Source organism: Fundulus heteroclitus, chromosome 12 (genome assembly GCF_011125445.2).
Source record: "Fundulus heteroclitus isolate FHET01 chromosome 12, MU-UCD_Fhet_4.1, whole genome shotgun sequence".
Classification (NCBI taxonomy): Eukaryota; Metazoa; Chordata; class Actinopteri; order Cyprinodontiformes; family Fundulidae; genus Fundulus; species Fundulus heteroclitus.
Window position 1 is genome coordinate 33,930,563 of NC_046372.1, and position 22,608 is coordinate 33,953,170.

General features: G+C 41.1%; 1 protein-coding gene across 3 annotated transcripts in view; it reads right to left on the reverse strand.

Moving 5' to 3' along the window:
* Positions 1–22,608, reverse strand: part of LOC105939218 (tetratricopeptide repeat protein 28) — a 306,671-nt gene that overhangs the window by 32,690 nt on the left and 251,373 nt on the right. For all 3 annotated transcript variants that reach the window (XM_021307932.2, XM_021307931.2, XM_036144490.1), the window contains 3 exons: positions 10,887–11,683; positions 8,646–9,190; positions 6,505–7,028 (listed from right to left, as the gene is read on the reverse strand). In XM_021307932.2, the coding sequence (XP_021163607.2) occupies positions 6,505–7,028; positions 8,646–9,190; positions 10,887–11,683 (1,866 nt within the window). The remainder of the gene's footprint in view (positions 1–6,504; positions 7,029–8,645; positions 9,191–10,886; positions 11,684–22,608) is intronic.

Below are 22,608 nucleotides of genomic sequence, written 5' to 3' on the forward strand. Positions count from 1 at the left end.
TGACGGAGGGGTCGAAAACACGCTTTGGGTCAAAGAGGGGAGGCAATATAGGCCAAGCCGGGCCTAGACCAGAGTCCGCTTTACTCCGCTTTCTCTGTAGGAAAAAAAAAAAAAAAAAAAACGCCTGTGGCTGGACCAGATAAGCCGAGAACAGAGTGTGACCTGAAAACGGCAGCCTATTCCGCAAGTCCAGCACAGCAAGCAGCCGTAGACTTCATGGCTCCTTCATGGCTCCTTCATGGCCGTGCGAGTCGGCAGCCTTTGAAGCAGAGCCTGCGACGGTCTCTCCTCTCTCCTTATCTCTGCGCACACCCTCCCTCAGCCTGACTGCATGCCCTCTTCCCCCATGCATCTGCTGTGCTTCTGTACCTACTCCTCTCATCTCTGCGCTCCTGTCCCCATCACCCCCCCATCCCACCCCACACCCCACCCTCTACCTGTTTCATCTTCCCCGTGGCGGCACAGGCTAGCAGTGACTCTGCACTGCTTAGGGCTCATTAGGCGCTGGAGCAAGAGAGAGGAAACAGATCTAAATTATCCTTTTCATTCTCTGACAGCATCACCCCTCACTCTTCTCAACTCCCATTTCTGAGCCTTTCATCTGCGCACGCACACACACACACATACACACACGCAAACACACGCACGCACACCCCCTACAGCACACACTCACAAAAAAAAAAATCCCTTCTTTCCCTGAGCTGCTCTGTGATAGTTCTTTATGATCAAGCCTGAATGTCAACCAACTCTATGTTTTCTTTATTCTCCAGCTGACAGTGAAAAATACATGTGAATTATGACTCATTGTGATCTCAGTCTTTCCCCTCCGCCTGCCTGCCAACCTTCTTTATTCTTCCTACGTCTTCTTCCCTGCCTACTGCTCCCTCGTTCCCCCTCTCTTCTCCCGCTCTGTATCATTCAGTGTCTGTCATTGTCACGAACGCGTGCCTTTCAGAGCACCCGGCAGGCACAGTCACGTAGCGTCGGCTGACACGACCGTGCGGCCGTGGCTGGCTGCACCCTGAAGAGCGACTGGAGAGCACTTTAAAAAAGGCTGCCTGACAGCTGGGGGAGAGATGCGCCGCGGCTGCCCCAAGGCCTACACGGACCTCGGGGGTCTTTTCGACGCGCACGGCGCCACTGAGAAGTAACCTGCAGCGTGCATGAGAGCGACACGCACGGCATCACACGTGGCCTTCGATAACCATAACCACATGCGGAAGAGTGAACTGTGGCTGGGCTATTGTTGAAAAATGGGGATAACGGGACGCAATTTCCACTGAGATGATGCTCTGCCTCTGTTGTGCTGGGTTTGTGGGGATGAGAAAGCGCTACAGACAGCTGAGAGCCTTTAGAGGGAGGTGGAACGCCGCGTCTGATTGTCACTTACATGCTGGTGGTCAGTGCTGCCATTAGGTGAGAGCTAGAGTCAGGGAGATAAAGGCCTGATGTAACGGGGTCGGGGGACTCACATCAGATCGGTTCCTTGCAAAAGTATTCAACGCTCTGAAACCTTTTGGTATTTGTCATGTTTAAACCGCAAACCTTAACGTGTTTTATTGGGATTTTCCACACTGCAAAAAAATAACTAAAAGTAAGTAACATTTTCTTGAAATTAGTGCATCTTACCTTGATTTGAGCAGTAAAATAACTCTATTTGCCAATGGAATGAGTATATTTACCCCTATAATAAGATAATTGGATACCTTGCACCTGAAATAAGATAGTGAAGAGTAATTGTTCCTATTTTTAGTGCAAAAAATCTTATTCCATTGGCAAATAGTCCTATTTACCTGCTTAAATCAAGGAAAAATAGACTCATTTCAAGAAATCTTTGCTTACTTTTGGTTCCCTTTTTGTAGTGCATGACTAACATAAGGCAGGTCACCGTTGCTATATGGAAGTAAAATGATACACGATCTTCAGAAACATTTAATAATAAACATCCGAAAAAGACGGGGTTGTGTTTGGATTCATCCCCTCAGAGACAGTACCTTGGAACATGAACGTTGTCTCTCCCAGAGATGGAAATGTTTGCCATTCTCTGTAAAATAGTTCGAAGTTCAGATTGAGTGGAGAGCATCTGCAAACAACGGATTTCAAGTCTTGCGACAGATTCTCAGTGGAAATTAGGCGTGGAGTTTGAGCCGTTCTAACGCACAAACACGCTCTGATCTAAGCCACGTCGCAGCAACGTTGGCTACGTTGGCGCCATTGTCCTGCTGGAAGGTGAACGTCTGCCCCAGCTTTAACTGTTTTGCGGCCGCTGACGGGGTTTCGCCCACGATTGCCCTGTTTTTAGCTCCTGCCATTTTCACATGAACTGGGATCGACTTAGAAGTCCCCATAAAAGAAAAGCATCCCCACAGCATGGTGCCGCCCCCACCATGCTACACAGTAGGTTTGTTGTGTTCCTGCACACATTTTAGTACACATGCTAAAAAAGGTTAATTTTGTTCCCGTCTGATCAGAGCGCTTTCCTTCCACATGTTGGCTGTGTCCCCTACATGGCTAGTGGAGAACAGATATTCTAACGATTTTCTTTCCACAATGGCTTTCTTTGATAAAGGCTAGCTCTAGAGAGCACAACCGTTGTTCTGTCAACAGATTTCCCAACTGAGCTGAGGATCCCGGCATCTCCCCTTAAGTTAGAATAGACTTTAACCTAACAAGACTTCATGCACAGTAAGATTACTGGGTCGTAAAAAGGTCTTTCTGTAGATATTTTTATGTTTTAATGAGTAGCTTAGTTGCTATTCTGCACGTTCTTTCCTCTAATAGTGGAATATTTCCAGGCTGCAACAAAACCCCAAAGCAGCATCGATCCAAACCTGAGCTTAGCCGTCACAGGGATAATGTTCTCATTGAATCTTAACGCGTTATGTCTGAACCATTCGGTAACTCACAGCAGCCAAATACACAACTTCTTGCTTCTAACTTGTCTTAGCTGTAGAAAACCTCCACAGACGTTTACTTTAGGCATTTTACGTACTGCTATTTACTTGCCTGGCAGAAACATCCAACGTTTTGATATCAAACAGGAGGCTGATGCTGTGTTCTGTTTAACTTGAGAACTACAACTTAGATCTGGAAATAACATCGCCCCTAGTTTAACCGGGTGGGTGGCGGGAAAACCACTTGTTAACCACAGATTTAAGCTTGATTTACAAAGTAAACTCATAATTTAGCCCCAGCTCCTCTCTCAGAGTTCATCAGTCAGAGAAACAACAGTGAGCGTGTGACTAGAGGCTCTGTAAGAGCAGACGGTGTTATTCTTCTGAGGAAGAGCACCTTTAGTCAGTCGGCCTGGTCTGTGAGAGGTGATAGGGAATGGAACTCACTACCACATTAAACCAGACAAATATTAACTTACAATATAAATATTAACAAAAAATGGCTTGTAGATATATACATTTGTCAACACTAACACTACCTCAATTGTGCTGTATTTGTATATTTGTACTGTATTGTGGTGGATTGCATTGTCTTCATTTTTCTTAGCAGCAGTGTTTTGTTGTCTCTGTGTCAGGATCTGTCTAGTTCAATCCAATGTCCTTACTAACTGTATGTCGGTGTTGTACTTACCGTATATTCCTGTATTTTATTGTTTTTTCAACATCATGGCCATGGTACTACAGGTGGAAAATAGCCTCTGGCTAATTCTGGCTTTTTTAACTCATGAATTGTCATGTCATGTCATATAAATTGTCTATTCTCTCCGCGAAATAGATGTCATTTATAAATTGCACTGTCCCCTTTCAAAAATCAAATCAAATATGACCAGGCTAAGTCATATTACCAAAACCAGCTGATAACATTGTACCTCTCTGCATTATGCATTTCAAAACTAAAGGTGATGTACTGTACTCTTTATATCCCTAAGAAATTGGCCACAAAATTGTGATCAGTGCAATTTTAGCTACAAGCCATCCAATTTGTAACTAAACTTTATTTCTACAACGTTTAACATTGTTTCATCCGCATGGCAGCCATTTTTGATTTGAGGTCAACCTTTCAAGATCAAATTCCAACTTCAAATGGGGGGCAATTTTTTTTTGTTTGTTTTTTGAAATCATTCTAATTTATTTAACCAGTTGCATCCCATTGAGATTTCTATCTCTTGCAGGGAGTGTCCTGGCCAAGGCTAGCAGCAATAAACAGGATTTCCTAAGACGATAAATACAGCGGCTACCTGTGGTTGTTTTGGAAAATGTTTATGATGTTCCAAATGTGCACCTTTACCGTGACAATTTATGAAGTTTTTCCATTTCTTAAAAACATTGTAAAGCAAACAAACTGACTTTATCATACAGATCTGAAAGGTCGGACTATTTGTAAAGGTTTTCAATGCTTTGTGTTTAAATCTGAACACAATACATTTGACGACTAAGAAAAGGAAAGGACTAGGTAAAAGCTGTGAAAGATCGCTTACTCGGGTGCTTGTTTGGTCTTCTCTTCTTTCCTCTCTAAATTTTCATAAAACTAACAAACTATACTTTCAGCAACTTTCTAATTTTTGGAGTACGCCCCCCTCTAGCATTCGTCTCTCCTGCTTTGTAGATCATTTGGACTGATTCTCATAGATTAAACTTATTTACATCTTGAAGTAAGTTAAATGGAATTTTTAGAAAAGTTTTCTTTCTCCGAAAGTTGATTTCACTGATGGTCGGTTTTGCACATGGTAGTTTTGTTAGCTATTTGATAAACAAATAATGACTACACATTTTTTAATGACGGTATTGATTGTGTTTTTTGCCAAGGGCTTCTTGGTGTAAAAGAACTTCTTAATACATTGTGCTGTTACAAGAAAAATGCTAGAGAAGCTCCATAACCTTATGGTTGCGTTCTATATCTTTTTATGTTTCCCACTCAAGGCTAGGCATTATAGGATTCTGTCCAACACAGAATAGCCATCAAGCATACACAAGCACAAAGCCATTTGAAGGTCAAATAATTTCAACTGCAGCTGCACTAGAGAAGAATCTCTCTAGCTCTACTCCAAAACAGAAACAAATACAAAAAGTAAAGAAAAAAAGTATTAGTAACTGAAAGAAAAAAAAATAAAGCAACTTTTCAGCTTGGGTAGGTTGGCCAGAAATAATTGGCTGTCAAGGATAGTGAAGGCGCGGTTCTTGTTCAAAGCCAGAATGAGGAAAAAAATACAAGGACAGCGTGGGGGGACAACGTTGGGACTGGGTAGAGACAGAATGGCCTGTCGTCTTTGTTTCTATTTAAGCTCAACAAGCAGGCCTGCAGTGAGTGTGTGGGCCACAGCAAACCCAGTCAACTCTTGGAAAAGAGGGTGGTGAGATGGAAGGTGCTTGTCCTTCTGCATTTTCTCTCTGCAGGGTGAAATGTAGAAATGTTTTTTTTTTGTTTTGTTTTTTTAGAGGGATTCCAGTTTTCTTGCATTCAAACGCAGATGTGCTCAAATATAGTCATTCCCTGAATATGATTATGTGGACTAGGCATGAGAAGTGGGTTTACTGATATCAAGGTACAGAGGTCTTATAGAAATCTGGATTTCATACTGTTTCTTTAGTTAAAGGCATTCCAGCAGAAATTGAGGACAGTGTTTTCAGCTGTTTGGATCAAATAATAACATCCAGTTGTCAGCAGGTACACAATACGGTATACATTGTATAGTTAGATTAGACTAGACTAGACGAGATTGGATTGCACAGAAATATATAGTTATTCAGTTTAAAGCCCCCATCTAGCAATAGCAACAATAATTGAACATTCTATAAAGCAAATTATTTTACTACCTTTACATCCAATTGTGCCTAATTTGCATCATACATAAATCTATATCAATTTTAGTTGCCGCATACAAACTGGCAATGTCAATTCAGACAGCAAAGCCACTTTTATGCATTGTTTTGTAATTGTGAAATAATCCAGGAAGTAAGGGGTTTTATCAGCACTTATATCAGCGAGTCCATTTTAAGTGCTTATCACCCATCCCCAATATCTAGCATGGATGAAGCCAACCTCAGGAGTGAGCACTAAAATATTTAATTTCTAGAGGTCGCGCTGCGGGTATTTACCCCCCTATAATCTAAAAGGGGATAATGAAGCGTAAGAGGCAGGAGCCTGGCAGCCTGTGTGTGAAAACATTATTTTGGCAGCGCTGAGAAAGAAGATATAGAAATGTGGAAAAAAAAAAAAAACATCTAGCAGTAAACAGGGGAAATACTTTGAGAGCATTTGGATAGCTTTGCACAGCCAGCCATACACAAATGCCATACCTATGCAGCTCTGAAGACAAACAGAGATGCATAACCCTCACAAAAAAATCCCTTTGTGCACATATATCACATAAGTACAAAAGCACAAAACACACACATGCACGCGCACACACGCACAGAGACTAATAAAAGCGTGGCAAAGGCTTAGCAATAAATAGGCTCTGGATTTCATATTCATGAATTCACAAACTCTAAGCCTATCAGCTCAGGCAACAAAGGCAACCCTCTCCCAGGCTACCCTCTGCTCACTCACCTTCCTGCAGGTACATGACAGCCTGTGAGTAGTTCTGCAGTGCATGGTGTGTTCTTCCCAAGCTGCCGTAGGCCAGCGTCTTGGCAGCCAAGTCATTAGTCTGAGCCGCCACACTAAGGTGCTGTTCTTGGAACACCACTGCTCGCTCATAGTTTCCGAGTGACTCATAGGTAAGGCCCAAGTTGCCGTAGGCCCTGGCTTGACGTGTGGTGCTGCCTGCTTCTTCTGCAATCTCCAGATCGCTTTGGTGGCATCGCAGGGCTGTCTCGTACTCTCCCATGGCTTGGTAGACCGCGCCCAGGCCGCAGCTAGCATCGCCCTCCAGCAGCCTGTCCTGGGTATCACGCGCGATGGCCAGCTGACGCTCCAGACAGGAAATGGCCTGCTCGTAGTTGCCCAGCTGGCTGTGGAGCGCACCAAGCTCGCCGTAGGCCTGCGCCTTGCCTCCACACTCCCCAAGTTCATGTGCCACAACTAGCCGTTTTTCAAAACACACTAGTGACTGCTGTAGATTGCCCATTGCCCTGGAGATGAAAGCAAAAAGTCCATATGAGTTTAATAAAGCACGGGACTTAAGGGGTTAACATTCATTGACTGTTTTGAAAATTGTACAAATAAACCAGCAAGAAGGTTTACAGAAGCCTTTATGTTAAATATTTGAGGTCTAATATGACTGGTGGTGTAGCGTTGACCAAAATCTGCTGAATTTCAGCTTGATCAATTCTGACTGATTGGAAACAAATGAAATCCAATCCAGCGAATGCATCAAACCACAGTGCTACCAGTCCGTGCTAACAACACTCTCCAGTGTGGAAGCTATTATTTAAGTTAAAAAAACTAAACAATGTTAGCTGTTTTTAGCATCCACTGCGCACCAAGACATGTCTGAGGTTCATTCAGGCTGCAAAAGACAACAGAAAGGCTGAACTGAAAACAGAAAAAATTGTTCTTTTTGATCTTTCTGAGCATTCAACTCCTGTCTTTTATAGAGAACTCTAGATCTGGGAATTTTGCCAGCCTTTCAGATAGCTCAGACTTAACGCAAAGTTCTTTGCTCTTTAGAAAAAGCACACTCAGACTACAATTTTTAGAGATGTGCTAATCCCTAATATAACATACTAAAAACAACTTACAGCTTTTGTTTTGAATAGTAAAGCCTTGTTTTACAGTGACTGATCTCTAACAGACTGCGTGAAGTGTCCCCTGTAACTAATATTATTATAATTGATATGTAAAAATAAAATAATAAATGCTGGTAATTATAGTTCTGACCAAAACTTGTATGATCTGGTCAAAACTTTACAAAATAAATAAACTGGTGAACTTGGTGAATTTCTGAACAAGACATTTCTGTCTGGTAGTATCATATAGGGCATCAATTTCCTCTACTTGAAGATTCCTTTTCATCTTTACTGTATTCGAAAAGACTTTATTCACACTCAGTCAGTTGCTGGAAGCCCGCTGAAATGAAGCGTGACAAGAAGTAAAGCCTTCAGCTTAATTAACGTTGTGTGATAACGTATCTGCTTGACTGAGAGCTGCGGGAAGATGAGAAGGGTTTGCGTGTGATGTCTATTATTCCCTTCTGAACTCATGCATGGCAAACACAGCTGTGTGTGTGTGTGTGTGTGTGTGTGTGTGTGTGTGTGTGTGTGTGTGTGTGTGTGTGTGTGTGTGTGTGTGTGCGATAAAGACTGCTGCAGCGCCAAGCTCTTGCTGCACAATAAGAAGAAAATCACCTCCGAAATGAGGATTTTGGAGGAAAAGCTGTTTGTGTTTTATTTTGCCGTGTAGCTTCCCATGTTTCTATCCGCTCTCCAAGGCACGAGGAGAAACTGCGCGGGAAAGCGACGGAAGATGCAAGAAGTTGTGGAAATACCAGAGCTTCCCCCATTCGGAGACATCTGCTCACCAAACTGCTTTGCATATATTTACTAGCAGCACCACTGGGCTTCTGCTGACGCAGCTCGTACCAGAGTCACATCCAAGCGCTGCTCATCAAAGTCATTTCTAAATATATGGTTCTTGAGAGTGAGCACATAAAGAAATGAATGATGTTTAAAACACTAGGTTTCTTAGTAAGAGTGGTGTTAAAGACACATAAACACTTGTAGAAACAGATAATGATGATGTGGACTCACCTGTGCCCATTGCCCAGGCCTCGGTAGGCTTTCTCTTGGTCCTGCATGCGGTTTAGGCTCTGTGCCACTGACAAATACTGGTCATAATACTTGATGGCTTCCTCGAAATCTCCCAAAGCCTCATAACAGTCTCCAAGGTTTCCATAGGCCCTGCCCCGGTCCATCACTGCTTCGTTTCCACTTAGCTGCTGCAAAGTAGCTAGCTGCTGCTCCAGGTAGCCGATAGCCTCCTCCATCACGCCGACGTTCATTTTTGTGATGCCCATGTTTCCATAAACCTGAGCCTCCACAACCGGATCCTTCAACCTGCGACCAAGCTCTAACTGCTCCTCGTAGCTCTTGAAGGCCATGGCGTACTTCCCAAGGGCCATGTAGACAGCTGCCAGGTGGCCGTGGGCTTTGCACTCTCCTGAGATGTCACCAAGCTCTTGGTATACCTCAAGTTCCTGGGTGTGGTAGCCCAGAGCTTTGTCATATTTCTGCACCAGTCTGTAAGTGGCCCCCAGGGCAGCATAAGCACAGGCTTCCATCCTACGCTCCTTAACCTAAAAGGAAAGCAAGAGAAAGTTATTGTTTGCAGTGTTTTTTAATTATCTTTTTTTTAATTTTTGCAACTATTTTGCACTTGATATTGGCCTTTTCTCAGCACCAAGTTTTCTTTTTCTGAAGCAGATGGCACTAAAGACACGACACAAACAAGCGCTTCAGGTTCAGCACGTGGGAGCAATTTGCACCTAGTTTTGCATCAGGTTGAAGTTGACCTCTCTCTGGCCACACATAAACAGCAGATGTGCTGAGGTGATTAAAGAGTTAGAGAGAAAAAAATATTATTTTCAATTAGAATTGCAGGTAACAGGGAATTCCGAGTCTTAACACGAAGAGGCATTCCTATTTTAAGAGCTACTGTGGATCTGCCTGAGGGAATCGTACTGGAGTGGCGTTTCTGAATCAGTTAGTGATGCTGCAAAATGTAAAAGACAGTGAAATGTTGCACCCCTTAAACTTATTTATTTGATGATAAAAGGCACTGAAAAAAGGAAAAAAAAATATTAGACTATCCCAATGTTACCTGTAGTCTTTAAAGATATAAATGTTACCAATGTGTTCTGATCTCAAAAGAAAACGTAGCACTTGTGTATGTAATTAGATTTTTGCTAATTTAAGTTGTAAATTAAGAAATGTCTTTCTTTCCTATTGCAGGATGCAGGCTGTGCTCTTGCTGGAAAACATATTTGCCAAAACACAGGAAGCATGAATTCTACCTTCAGTTACATCACCAGTCTATTCTTCATAAAGCCAGCAGTGCAATAGCTTGCTCTTCATCCTTTTCTTCTCCTGTGTCTAAACTAACAGCCAGCTTTCAGCGGGCTCCATTTCTTCTTTGAGTTCTTCTTAACGTAAATACTAGCTCTGGTCTTTCTGAATGCAAAGCTATTTGCTTTGGATGTAACTAAGAGATATATGCATAAATATAAGTGGACTTTCCACAAAATGTTAATATTGCCTCTTTTCATTGTGGGCAAACTACATAAGATTTGGTCCACATTATTTAAATGAGTAAATTGCTTGTATTACTGGCCGTTTGGGAGCTGCTGTAAAAGAAAGGAAGATCAATTCTTTCACATAATCGCTATAATACCCAGGACGCACAAAACCATTTTGAATGAATGAAGAACTTCTGCTAATAAACATTTTCTTTGAGACAACATTAATTATTAATAACAAAAATATTAAAAAATCTAAAAAACTTTTATTTTAAGTCTGAATTTATTAAGAAATACAGCTGACAAATCAGCTATATCCCTGTTTGTCATTATTCTATCCCCCGCTACTCTCAGGCATTTTTGCTTGCAGGTTTGCACCTGACTTTCTAAATATAGATGCAAAAACTGAACAAGCAATCAGTTTGTTAATTTGCTTAGCGGGTGGTAAGTATTTATATTTGCTTATCCCCCTCCCATATATTTGCATTGTTAGGTCATTAGCATGTGATCTGCATATTCGTGAAGGCAGACAAGTAAAAAAGTCTGCACCCACTGTTCTGCTCATTTTACACACGCAAAATGTTTTGCTCCTGGTGTGAAGATCAGCTTTGTACACGCTAATTTTAATATGTGCAAACCTTTTGAAGATCAGGCCCTTAGTTTTAGTACCCAAATACACCGTCGTGAATTTGGCTATGTATTTTCTTTATCCATGATAAAGTATTCTGCTAAACTCAGTGAAGGCAATGGACTTTACCTGGTGAGCTAAGGCCAGTTGCTGCTCATAAAACTGAATGGCTCCTGTCACATCCTTCTTACAGACAAAGATGTCTCCCAAGTTCCCCAGAGCTCTGAAGCGAGCCTGTGCATTGTTCAGGGACTGTGCTAGCGACAGCAAATACTTCTGGCACTCCTCCGCCTTAGTAAAGTCTCCCAGGGCTTTAAAAGCCAAACCAAGGTTACAATACGCCTTGGCCTGACTCAGTTTGTCATGAAGGTCCTTTGCCAGCGCGAGATCCTGCTCATAGTACTTGACGGCGTCCTGGTAGTTGCCCAGGCAGTAGTGAGCATAACCCAGATTGTGACAAACTTTCCCTTCACTCTCCATGTCCTGGAGTTCGGGCGACAGTCTGAGGTACTGCTCATAGTAGGGCACGGCCTGAGGAAACTCTCCTCGGGAGCAGTGGAAGTTTCCCAGGTTCCCCAGAGCCCGTGCTTCGCTCTGGACATCTCTGAGCTCTCGAGCGATGTTGAGGTGGTTCTGGTAATGCTGTAGAGCACGGTCATGGGCACCGAGGGCTTGGTACGCCACAGCCAGGTTGCCGTGGGTGGAGGCCTGCGACGCCCGGTCGTTGACCTCCATGGAGATCTGCAGCTCCTGGCGGTGATAGCGAACCGCTTGGTCAAAGGCGCCCAGAGCGTTGTAAGCATTTCCCATGTTGCCATACGCCCTGCCCTGGGCGGCATAGTCATTCAACTCCTGGGCAATGGCCAGGTGGGTTTTGTGTAGTTTCAGTGCAGTCTCGTAGTCCCCCTTCATCTGGTGAATGATGCCTGAGGAAAAAGCAAAGAGGCGAAAGAAAACAAGTTAAAGACCTACAAAAGAGAAAACTGGAACCACAGACAATTCAAGTGCATTGTCAGCTCTCCATGTTAAAAACAAGTCATTTGGTTGTTAAAATACGCTCTCTGAGCCATCTGTTCTCTGCTTACACAACACACTCGCCCACAGAATTATGGTCATTAAAATGTAGTGCAATCAAACAGAGTTGCTACAACATCGAAATTAAATCTTTTGATGGTCTAAACACTCTTTGATGACTGTGTCTTCCAGGGATTTTACCAAAATCCACAACTTTTCCACATGGGTGGACGGGAGTACGGCAGAGAACAAGAGCTAAAGACAGAGGGAGTGAAAATGAGGGAGTAGGAGAAGAGCGGCCGGAAAGCTCGGCAAACAACTTTAGAAGAAATGAGATAAATGCGGAGACGCTATAAATAATGGAGCAGCCAGCGCAGTGAGCGTATTTCCTCTGATAAAATACTATACTTTGAAAAATAATAGCTTTGCTCCGCAAGCAGGCAGCCATCTGGCACATTCCCATACAGCCTCTCACTAAGCAAACAAATGTGTGCCCACACCTGTATACTAATGCAGACTGACAAATACAAAGCAAGCAGTAAAGAGACATCACAGCCTATCTGCTGGAGTTCTTTTTCCTTCTGAGATGTTAATCTGTCTGACTCCTCTTTGAATCCATCACCCAACACAAACAATAGAAAAGTTTAGGAAATGACTCAACAATATGCAGGAATCCTACACGCTTGGTCCTTTCCATAATTTTGTTTTGAAGGATTAACGGGGAAGTTCACTATGATTTATGAGGGATAGGTTACGCAGAGGTCAGGCTTTAAAAAAGTGACCTGATAAGGACCTCTGAGAATAAAATAGACGATGGAGGAATGGTTGGAAGGATAAATGGATGGATGGATGAAAGGGTGGAAAAAAAAAACTTTAAATAATGAGACATGGAATAAAGTATTGAAATGCAAATATTTTTCCATACAATTTTTCTTTCTTCTATTTCTACCCCCACCTCACAAGATACTTCAGATGAAATTCCACGCTTTTTCAAAATTGTGTGAAAACCACGAATACGGCTCTTTGCTGATGGATAGAAATAAACTAGTTGCACGGCGAAAAGAAGAAAAAAAAAAGCTCTCCATTTTCGTTCTGCATGCAGAATGATCATCGTTGCTCCGCTGCATCTGTGTTGAGTAACGGTCTGGTAGGATGTGGGAAACGGCCAATGACGATGCACAAGGGAAGAGAACAGTTTCGCATTCACAGTGGGTAAGGAAGAGAAACTCTGTGGTTACGGCGGTGGTGTTGGGATTAGTTACCACCACGGGTGTTTTCCCGATTTATTTCATCCAAAACCTGTCACATTATGGGCCTGAACACAGGCTGCAAAAACATTGGAACAGGAATCAAACAGGCAAACCTTCTGACTGAAGAAATCACATGTAGATGGGGATGTGTGTGTTTTTAATGCTGTATGAGTTTGAAGACAGCCAATGACATGAGGGGAAAATCCGTGGTGTGTCTACAGCCTGAGCAACAGGGCTGCGCGCTGGTTTGGTTCAAGATCAGTATATTCATACATTCACATAGTGTACTTTGCACGGTGTGAATTGCAGGGGGGGAAATGGGATTTGACCACAAAAAGAAGTAGAAATAACAGGTTGGGATAAAACATTTATACGTGCAATGCTATCTGCATTAGAATAAAGACCGCCCTAAAGCGGACCATACCAGCTCACTGCGGCTTTGTCATTACTTTAATCTTCCACTGCTGTCAATCAAGTTCGTCATAAAATTAACCTCACTACCGATGCACTACGATCAGCTGATCTAAAGCAAGTAGATAAATAATTGCAGAGACTAAACCACTTCTAGCTTTCCTGTTTGTTAAATAACTTCAGCAAGAAGCTACTGTTGTTCTTAGGAGGTGACGTTAATGTGACTCAGCAGCTTGGTATGGGACCATCTTACTTTTTTAACTGCGGACATGGAAACTTTGAATCAGACAGCCAACCTCAGCATCATATGTTAATAATAACAACAATAACCTTTATTTAACCAGGTATATCCCGCTGAGATCAAAGGATGTCTTTTGCAAGAGAGACCTGGCCAGGCATCATGCAGTTAAAATAAAAATAGTTACAACACTCAATAACATTAAACCTAGACATAAATAAAAAATGTATGAGAAAAAGTTTAAAAAAATAAAGCTTTTTACACTCAAATAAGACAAGTGCACTTTTGTAAGTTGGATACAACGGGACCCAGTGGCGGTTCTAGACCAACATTTGCAGAGTGGGGCGAGTGTTTTCTCATGGGGGCACATAACTAAAGAATAAAACAAAAAAAGGGCAATAATTCATTTTTTAATACATAAAGTGAGCCACTTGTGGCTCTGGAACTTTAGGTTTCAGAGCCCTGATCCAGCAGAATAAAACTGTGGTACTAACTCGCTACAGCTGAAGCTAAAAGTGCAACACCTCAATCTTAAAATCCTCATTAACGTAAAACTGTAAAAGGTCAAAAAAAATATTTAAATTTCTGTGCCAGTGCATATAATCATAGGACATTGATTTAGTATTATGTCTTCAGTACAGGGACTCTAGCAGGGGCCAGGACCAGTTCTGTAAGGGTACTGGCCACGGTTGGCCCCTGTCTAAAACCGCCCATGATGGGATCTATCGTGGTCTTTAACACATTCAGACAAACCAGAGCTTTCAGAGCTTGAGCTCTCACTGCAAACCGTTCCATGAAGTTGGACCAGAAAAGCGTTCTTCTCCCTTTCAGTTCTGACCCAACGAGCAGTAACATTTAAAAAGACCAGTGACCAGAGATAGGAGGCCCTATTATTTAAAATTCAAAATGATGATAAGTATTCATTTTAAGAATAGGCCAGCAAATTTAGACATACCAATGGCTAAGTTGGTCCACATGCAAAGATTGTAATAAACCTCAAAGCGCCATGATACACACTAACCAGCATGTGAAGGCATTGAGCAGAAGCATTCATGTGTAACACATCACCATAATCAATGATAAGAAGACAGGTTGACTCCACCAATTTTTGTGTAAAAGCAAAACAAGATATATCTTGTTTAATAAGATTTATTTTTATTTAAATAAAATCCAAGTAAAATCTTCAGCTTCTTTATGGTATACTCATTATGTGCTTTAAAAGACAATTTATCATTAAATAACAAAAACAAGATATTTAAAAGTAGGTACAAGTTCAATTTGTTGACCATTATAAGTGTCAATGCCATGTTGCAGTTTCCTTCATGTTTACCACGTGAAAGAAACCTTAGAGGTTTACCAGAGGAATGGTTTTTGGTCAGGATTTCCTCTGTCAAAGCCTGACTTGAAATGTATCTGTTTTAAAAAACACTCATAACTGTCTATTTACTCATAACTCGTCATATTTTCTTTCCATTTTGGATGCCTCTTGGGGCAAAAACAGTCAAAGGATTACATTGTTTTTGACTATTAATTCAGAGGGATTTGTTAAATGTAAATGAAGCATGAATCCATACTTGATTTCGTTTTTTATTTTCAGGATTCCTCAATCTGTCTCTTTTGTATGAAAATAGGTTAACCTGTAAGACCTTCTTACCTAAAAGCTATCAACAGGAAGGAAATACTGAGAACAGAATATTTCTTATTCCAGAGCAAACTTACCACAAAGATTATTTTGTGGTTCATACCCTGTGAACTGCTCCACTGGAAAAATGTAATTGAAAGTAGCAGTAATATAGGTGCCAGACTTGAATGTTAAAGCATGACAACTTTTGGAAGATCATGAGACTTCATTTCACTGAAGTGCATGTCTGTAGTATAAAGACTGCATTCATATAGAAAGAAGTGGACCCCCCCCCCTTCCAATAATCACGGCACACTTCTCACTCAAGTACTTCCAGTATACAAAAAACGTGTTCATCAATATGCGTGAAATCTGCATCATCAGTCTTTCATTCAAGTGTAAAGGAGTTGATTAAGTAAGCATGTCTCAACTGGATGTCTTTGTTGGATAAAACATAATCAAAGCCACTTAGGATAATTATTCAGCATGTCACAAAGACTTACTGACAAATCATATCTCATCTGCTATTTATTTTTTTTTTTTGCTTGCTTGCCTTCTCTGGTTCAAAGCCAAACCCCCCACCCCCTCCCAAAGAAAAGAAAAAAAAACTGAAGCGAACCTGGTGAGCATCAGGTTGAGGTCCTTTACAGTTAATATGCAAAGAGTATCCCAGCATAGAACACAGGCAGAAGCAAAAGAAGGAAGAATTTTATTATTTAAATCACAGAGCATAGAGAGCTGCTGTCACACTATTTTCTATTTTGACATGTATCTATCATAAAACATGTTACATGGGTCTAAATATGAAGTAAAAAGGTTTTTTTTGTATAAAACCAAGTCCTGTTGCATCTTTGAAGTATTATAACGCACCCTATTTTACGTAATGTGTTTTTATTGGGATGAACGGTCAAATTAGTACACTACTTATGCCATGATGTCACTGTCTCCTTTTATATACTTTCCACATTTAACGATCAACCAGCCATTATTGGATAAAAGCTCAAGGCTTCATGAGTGCCAAAGTAAGTTGAACTGGACCCACTCCAAACAGTAACTGTGTGGGGGTGAGCAAATCCTCATTAGTGCAGACAGAGAGTCTGCACATAGTGCGGTCTGAGATTAAGTAATATTATTGGGTCAGAGCTGCTACATCTGAGTAGAATTGATGTAAACCAGTGTTGGGCACAGTCGTGTTAACACGTAAATAGATAGATGCGGAGTTGACTTTTTGCTCATCACACTATCGTTCACGCTAAGTTTAGAAATTGTTTGCGGACCGTTTAGTGTCCATTTCATTTGGTTTCGATAAGTTATCGAAACCGTTCACAAAAAGACATTCATCCGTTGTTTATGTCACTGTCCGGACTCCAAATCTACATCCACACAGAATTGTCTAAGCAGTAGAAGTCACGGCTCCACAAAAAAATAAAACATTGTTAATAGCTGTGCTGTTTTCTTCTTACCTTTCTTCTTCTTATGACACGGTCGACTCCCATCGCTCAAAAACAGCGACACCAATATTCAAATTTTTTTCCTGTAAATAACGAGCTGCTTTGTGACCTTATCCCTTTAATTACTGGTGTAACCGTGCTTTCTGGGTTTGTCACCGGCACAAACATTTATACTGTTTACAAGGTGGAGGTGATATAGCCGGTCGCAGGTTTCTGACTTCCCAGATGCGCGTTCAAGAGCTTTACTGACGTTTCTATGTTGCTGACATAAAAATGAGGGTGACAGTCTAATTTCAGAGTAATTTTTACAACTTTCAGTGTAACGACCCATTACATGGAAATGCACTGGAGAGAGCCCTGCACGCTTACAACAAACAATGTTATGACATACCAAGCAGATGTTAAATGCAATAGTTTTTTTTTTTTTTGTTGTTTGACATTTTTATATACTTTATATAATCTGCTGTGAGTGGGTTTTTAACTTTCAGTATGTCTGCTGTGAAACTTACAAAATGTGGTAAAAATGTTAGCTTGTTAGAAGACTTCAACACAATATTTACAATAAAGTAAAGACACAACTCCGAGAGGCTGTTGTAGCTTATGATAATGGAGCTAATTACAAATTAGAATAAATAAGATTTCTGACCATTTTAAGAGAGATTGTAAACTCACACTTTATTGTGTGGTTTACTTCTCTCGACTTTCCCCACACACATTGTAACATGGCCTGGGGTTAAATTACCCTTTTTTTTTTCAAGTAATGTTATTGCAGAATATAGTAACTTTTCAGACTGTTTTTAACCATCATTTTACAACCCAATAAAACAAAAGAGCTGACAGCTGAAGCAAATTAAATTACCAGTACATTTTTTAAGTCCATTGTACCCATCACTTCTCTATTTAAGATGAGATGAGATGTTTACTTATCACTGCACACTTTTGTCAGCATACTTCCCAGACTGGGAAGTAAAGTGATGAGCATTTAAATCTTGCAACTCTGCAGCTGACAGGAAAATAGGCCTGAAAAAAACACTCTGTGGGTTTCCAATCATGTAAATATCTATACAATTGAAGGTATGGGTACAAATTGCAGCAGTATACCTGACAGCGCCTTTGTGGTTTATTAATATTTGCTTATAGATCAATACTAAAATACCACTAAATGTTTAAGCAAAACTGCTCTGAATTGGAAAATATGTGTATCAACAGATATTCAAACGTAGACATTGGGACTGGATCTGCAGGGCTAAAATCCTGAATAGAAGCATCTAATAAAGGGTGTTTGAAAGCTGCAAAGCTCATGCTACAATATGTAACTTTAATAAGATCAATTTATGTTCTTTTAACCTGTGAAAAAACTAAATGGTAGATTTTTATTTTCACATCATAAGCGTCCGGTGGCTCATTCATTTCACCACCTTGGAAATAATCCTCAGCTTTGTCTAACTTTGGAGTCTCAAAGCATGTTAAGATTCACAGCCGGCCCGGGTGAAGGAGCACCGACAGCCACAAAGTCACTCCCAAGGTTATTCTTTTCCCAAACGGATACTGATGTTACAGAGGACATAATGCCTACTGATGTATTACCAGCTAACATGTTCCCTGCTGCAGGCTAAAAATGGATCCAGGGCTTGGAGATGGACGCGGGGCTAAAGCAGGCAGGAAGGCTGGGGGCAGGGGGAGTATGGGCAGGTTTCAGGTTGGGGGCTCGGAAGCTGCTGCCAAACAACGCCATAAGCCTCAGGCTATGCCTGGAGCCACACTTGAAGCCAGAAAATATTTCTATGCCCCCTATATGGTAAGAGGATTATGGAGCCCTGGGGGAATTGCCTCCTGTAGAGTGGTAAATAAAACCATTCCAAACATGAGAGCAAATACAGCTGCAAGACCAAATAGACTAACTAATGTGGCTATAATGGCATGCTGTCCTAGCTAGCAGGATCTGAAAATGTATCAGTAATCTGATTAAGCCTGATCTATGATGTAACGATTTAATGTGTGAGGTGGGTTGTAAATACCCGATGCTAAACATGACCAGTTAATTCACATACATTTACTCAGTGGTATATCAGTCCTCCATAAGCAAAGATATTAAAAGCTCAACAATGCCTTGTGACTATTCATTACTCAGATGGCTTTACATGAAAGCCTGGATGCACTGCATAGAGATATTGTGCTGTATTCTTAGTAAATTCTTGTGCCATTTTTTATTGCTGTCAGGAAGGCCCACTGTTAGTGGGCGGATAAAGGGAATAAAGGAAGGATGATCCATCTGAAATGACAAAAAGATGGTTTGTCTTTAAAGTTTGGAATAAGGTCAATTTTTATTTTGAAATGTTTTCATTTATATTTTATTAGGCTTTCTTTAAACTAAAATAATACTTCAATCTCAGTACAAGGAGACTGATATGCATAAATATTAAATTACTAAATATTATATTCTGTAAGTAAAATCTCAGTGACGTCAGACAGTGTTCACATGAAATAGTTAAGAAGCTTTAGTTACTTTCTAATGAAAAGGAATTAGTGACAAAGACTGTTCGTTAATGGTATTTCAAACTTGTGTTTAGAAAGGCAAATAAATATAGATTTAAAAATATGACAATTTAGAAGAGAATGGAAAGTAGGGTAGCTCTTGCTTTCATTTTTCCCCAAACAACACACATTTTCTGATGTAGCTTTTTAAAAATACAAAATCCTCCCCAGATGAATTCATTTTTTTTCCTTCTGTGCTGATTAAATTCCAATTACAAATGTCAAATAAGCTGCTCTGTCTTGACATATTTTATACTCTGGGGTGTTCATCGTGAAGTTGAAGGGATATTGCACTGAATCATGATTCCCTTAGACAACAAGCAGAAGCACAAACAGTATGAGCAACTTCTAAAGATGATCATGACAGTACCTAACCTCAACGTGCTTTATTGGTATTTTTACAGGATAGACCAACATAAAGCTATGCATAATTGTTCTTATTGTGCATGTTTTTACATATCTTTAACATTCAGGTATATGAAAAGTGTGGGGTTGTTTATATACAAACCCCCTGATTGAATACTTTTTAGAACCACCTGCTACTACAAACAAAGTCGCGGGTCTTTTGCTACCTGTACTGCACATCTAGAGATTGTGATTTTTGCATAAAACAGCTCACACATCTGGAAAGATCAATTTTCAAGTCTTGCCACAGATTCTCAGTTGGTTTTAGGTCTGGACTATGACTGAGAAATATGAACACGTGAAAACAGGAATATCATTTGATCTATGTATAAGACTGTTGTTCTGCTGGAAGAACAATCAAAGAACAACCGTGTTAACTCTTTCACAGCCTTTAATAAGTTTAGAGGCGCCACTGTATTTGGCTCCATCCATTTTTGCCAAACGGCTCTGACCAAGTTTCCTGACCCGGCTGCTGATGAAAAGCATCCCCGGAGCATGATGCTGCCGCTAACACGAAAAAACAAAAAACAACAAAAAAAAAAAACAGTGGGGGTACACACTACTCCTTTTTAGATCTGAATCCAACAACCATTTCTTTTCCATTTACCAATTATGTGCTACAATGTGTTGGTCTGCCACATAAGATACCAATAAAATGCATTAAAGCTTAATGCTGCAATGTAACAAAGTCTGACAAATGTCAAAAGGCATAAATACTTATGCAAAGTACTGTATATAATGAGCATATCGTAAAAAAAGGATTGAAAGGAGACTTCAAATCCAAAATGAGTTACAAAACCTCTTTGTTGCTGGTATTTAAGAGTCTAAGTTGCCTTATAAAGAAATCTACAAGGCAACAGAGTATTTCATTATCTGCTAGATAAGTCAGAGGTAGCCCACTTAAGGCCTTTCTTTGAATCTGCAGAAATAGGTGCAACTGAAGTCAGATTAGTTTAAGATGCTAAATCCTTACACACAGGCGAAGACATTCCCTGGGATCTGACTGACATGCAGACAGGAGAAATACAAAAAAAAAAAAAAACAAAGAAGAGAGAAGTTGATCATTGCCCTGCAGGTGGTCTGCCAACAAAAACATGGAGGGTCCTCCAGCTGCTCCACTGTTCCCACTGACCTTCACCTCGTGTGCTCTCTAAACAATCGCTGACATGCCGGCACCAACACACACACACAGACACATCTGATTCCCACGGCTGCTTAAACGCGCCGTATTCAGGAAGAACTCGTGTTGTTGCACTGCGCCATCTCCTGCAGATTGCATTTCATGCTGAATTTGCAGATGTTCCCGGAAAAGGGCACAGTTGCTTAGCTCAGAAGAATGCCATAGCTCTTTTGTTACATTTAATAGCACTGCAGCGAGTGGGATAATAGCTGCATATGGCGAACAACACCTTAGTGAGGACAAAGACAGAGTGTGCTTCACAGGACTTCTCTGGTCCACTTTCTCGCTCAGTCCACAGTCGGGAGATTACGGGGAGGGGAGGGGGGGCATGAAAAGCGGAGGCACTCGCTGCTTTTTTCCAGCAAGCACATATATGAGGCCTGCTTAGAAAGCCCCGCAAGCACAAATCTTTCAAGCAGAATAGCATAAGAGTAGTATTCTGGTAATTCCCCCGTCACGCCACCTCTCTGACCACTGTTCCATTTGCCAACTTTATTTCGGCCAGCTGGCATTTACCTAAGAATTAACGGAGATTGAAGGTTGTCACAAACCCTCAGAAAATGGCATTTTCTTGTGTGTAGTTCCCAACTACTTTCACTGTCTGTCTCTTCACAAGGTTCCTCCATTCATCCCGTCTGAGCAATTAAGCTCTCTAAATTCCGCTGGAAACTCAGGCCTCTCATACTCCCTGTCCTCGTCAGACTAATAATACATCCAGACTCACTGCTGCTTCCAGCGGCTTAAGAACAAAACAGAATAATCTCTATTCTTCGGTGCTCCAGGCAAGTCTGGTCCCTGTTGTGGTCGGCTCCAGCTGTGGGCAGCAGAACGAAAAAGAAAAGGGCTAGAAAACTGCAAGATTTATGACCAAACTACCACAATGCAGTGATGATGACGCAGCAGCAGCAGCTGCTGCAACATGCATAGGGGATACTTGTTTTCTCTTCATTATGTTGGTTATTTAGATGGAAAAAGATACAGCGCATTCATGCCCCCCCTCACCCCTTTTTAGAATTTGTCACATTACGATCAAAATTTGTTGCTTTAACAACATTTTATGTGATAAACCAGCAATAAGTAGTGAATAACAGGGAGGCTGAAGAAAGGAGATAAATTTGCCGCACATGTGGAATAGGGTGCTCTGCTCAGATGAGACCAAAGACGGACTTTTTGAAAAAAAATAAAAATAAATGATAGGTGTGGAAAGCCATCACTACATGTTACCCAGAAAACATAGCGCCCCCACATGGCGGTGCCGGCGTCGTGGCGTGGGAATGCTGTTTTTCAACAGCGACAGGAAAGCGTGTCAGAATTGACGAGAAGATGGATGTTGTCCGGACCTTTTTAAGACTTGAAAGTTTATCTTTAAAGACGCTTTATCCAATCTGGCTGATCTTCATCTTCCTTCCAAAGAAGAAGAACGGGGAAATATTTCAGTCTCCAGCTGTGAAAGTTTGCAATAACAAAAATGTCGCAAAAGGCGCCAGCCAAACTTATCAGAGCTGTTGTTTTTTTATTTTATTTTTTTACTATTTTTAAATCCATCATTTACCTTCCCCTTCACAGTCCTGCATTACTTTGTGTAGGGATCTGGAAAATGTGGCTTCAGAAGCGCATATTTAGGCCCCCGTCTGGACCTTTTGTAACTTTAGTAATGTTTTTAGACATAAAAAATAAAGAGGAAAGTCAGTTTTAATAGTTCACCATCACTTTCCAAACAGAATGACAGTGACTACAGCTGCTGTG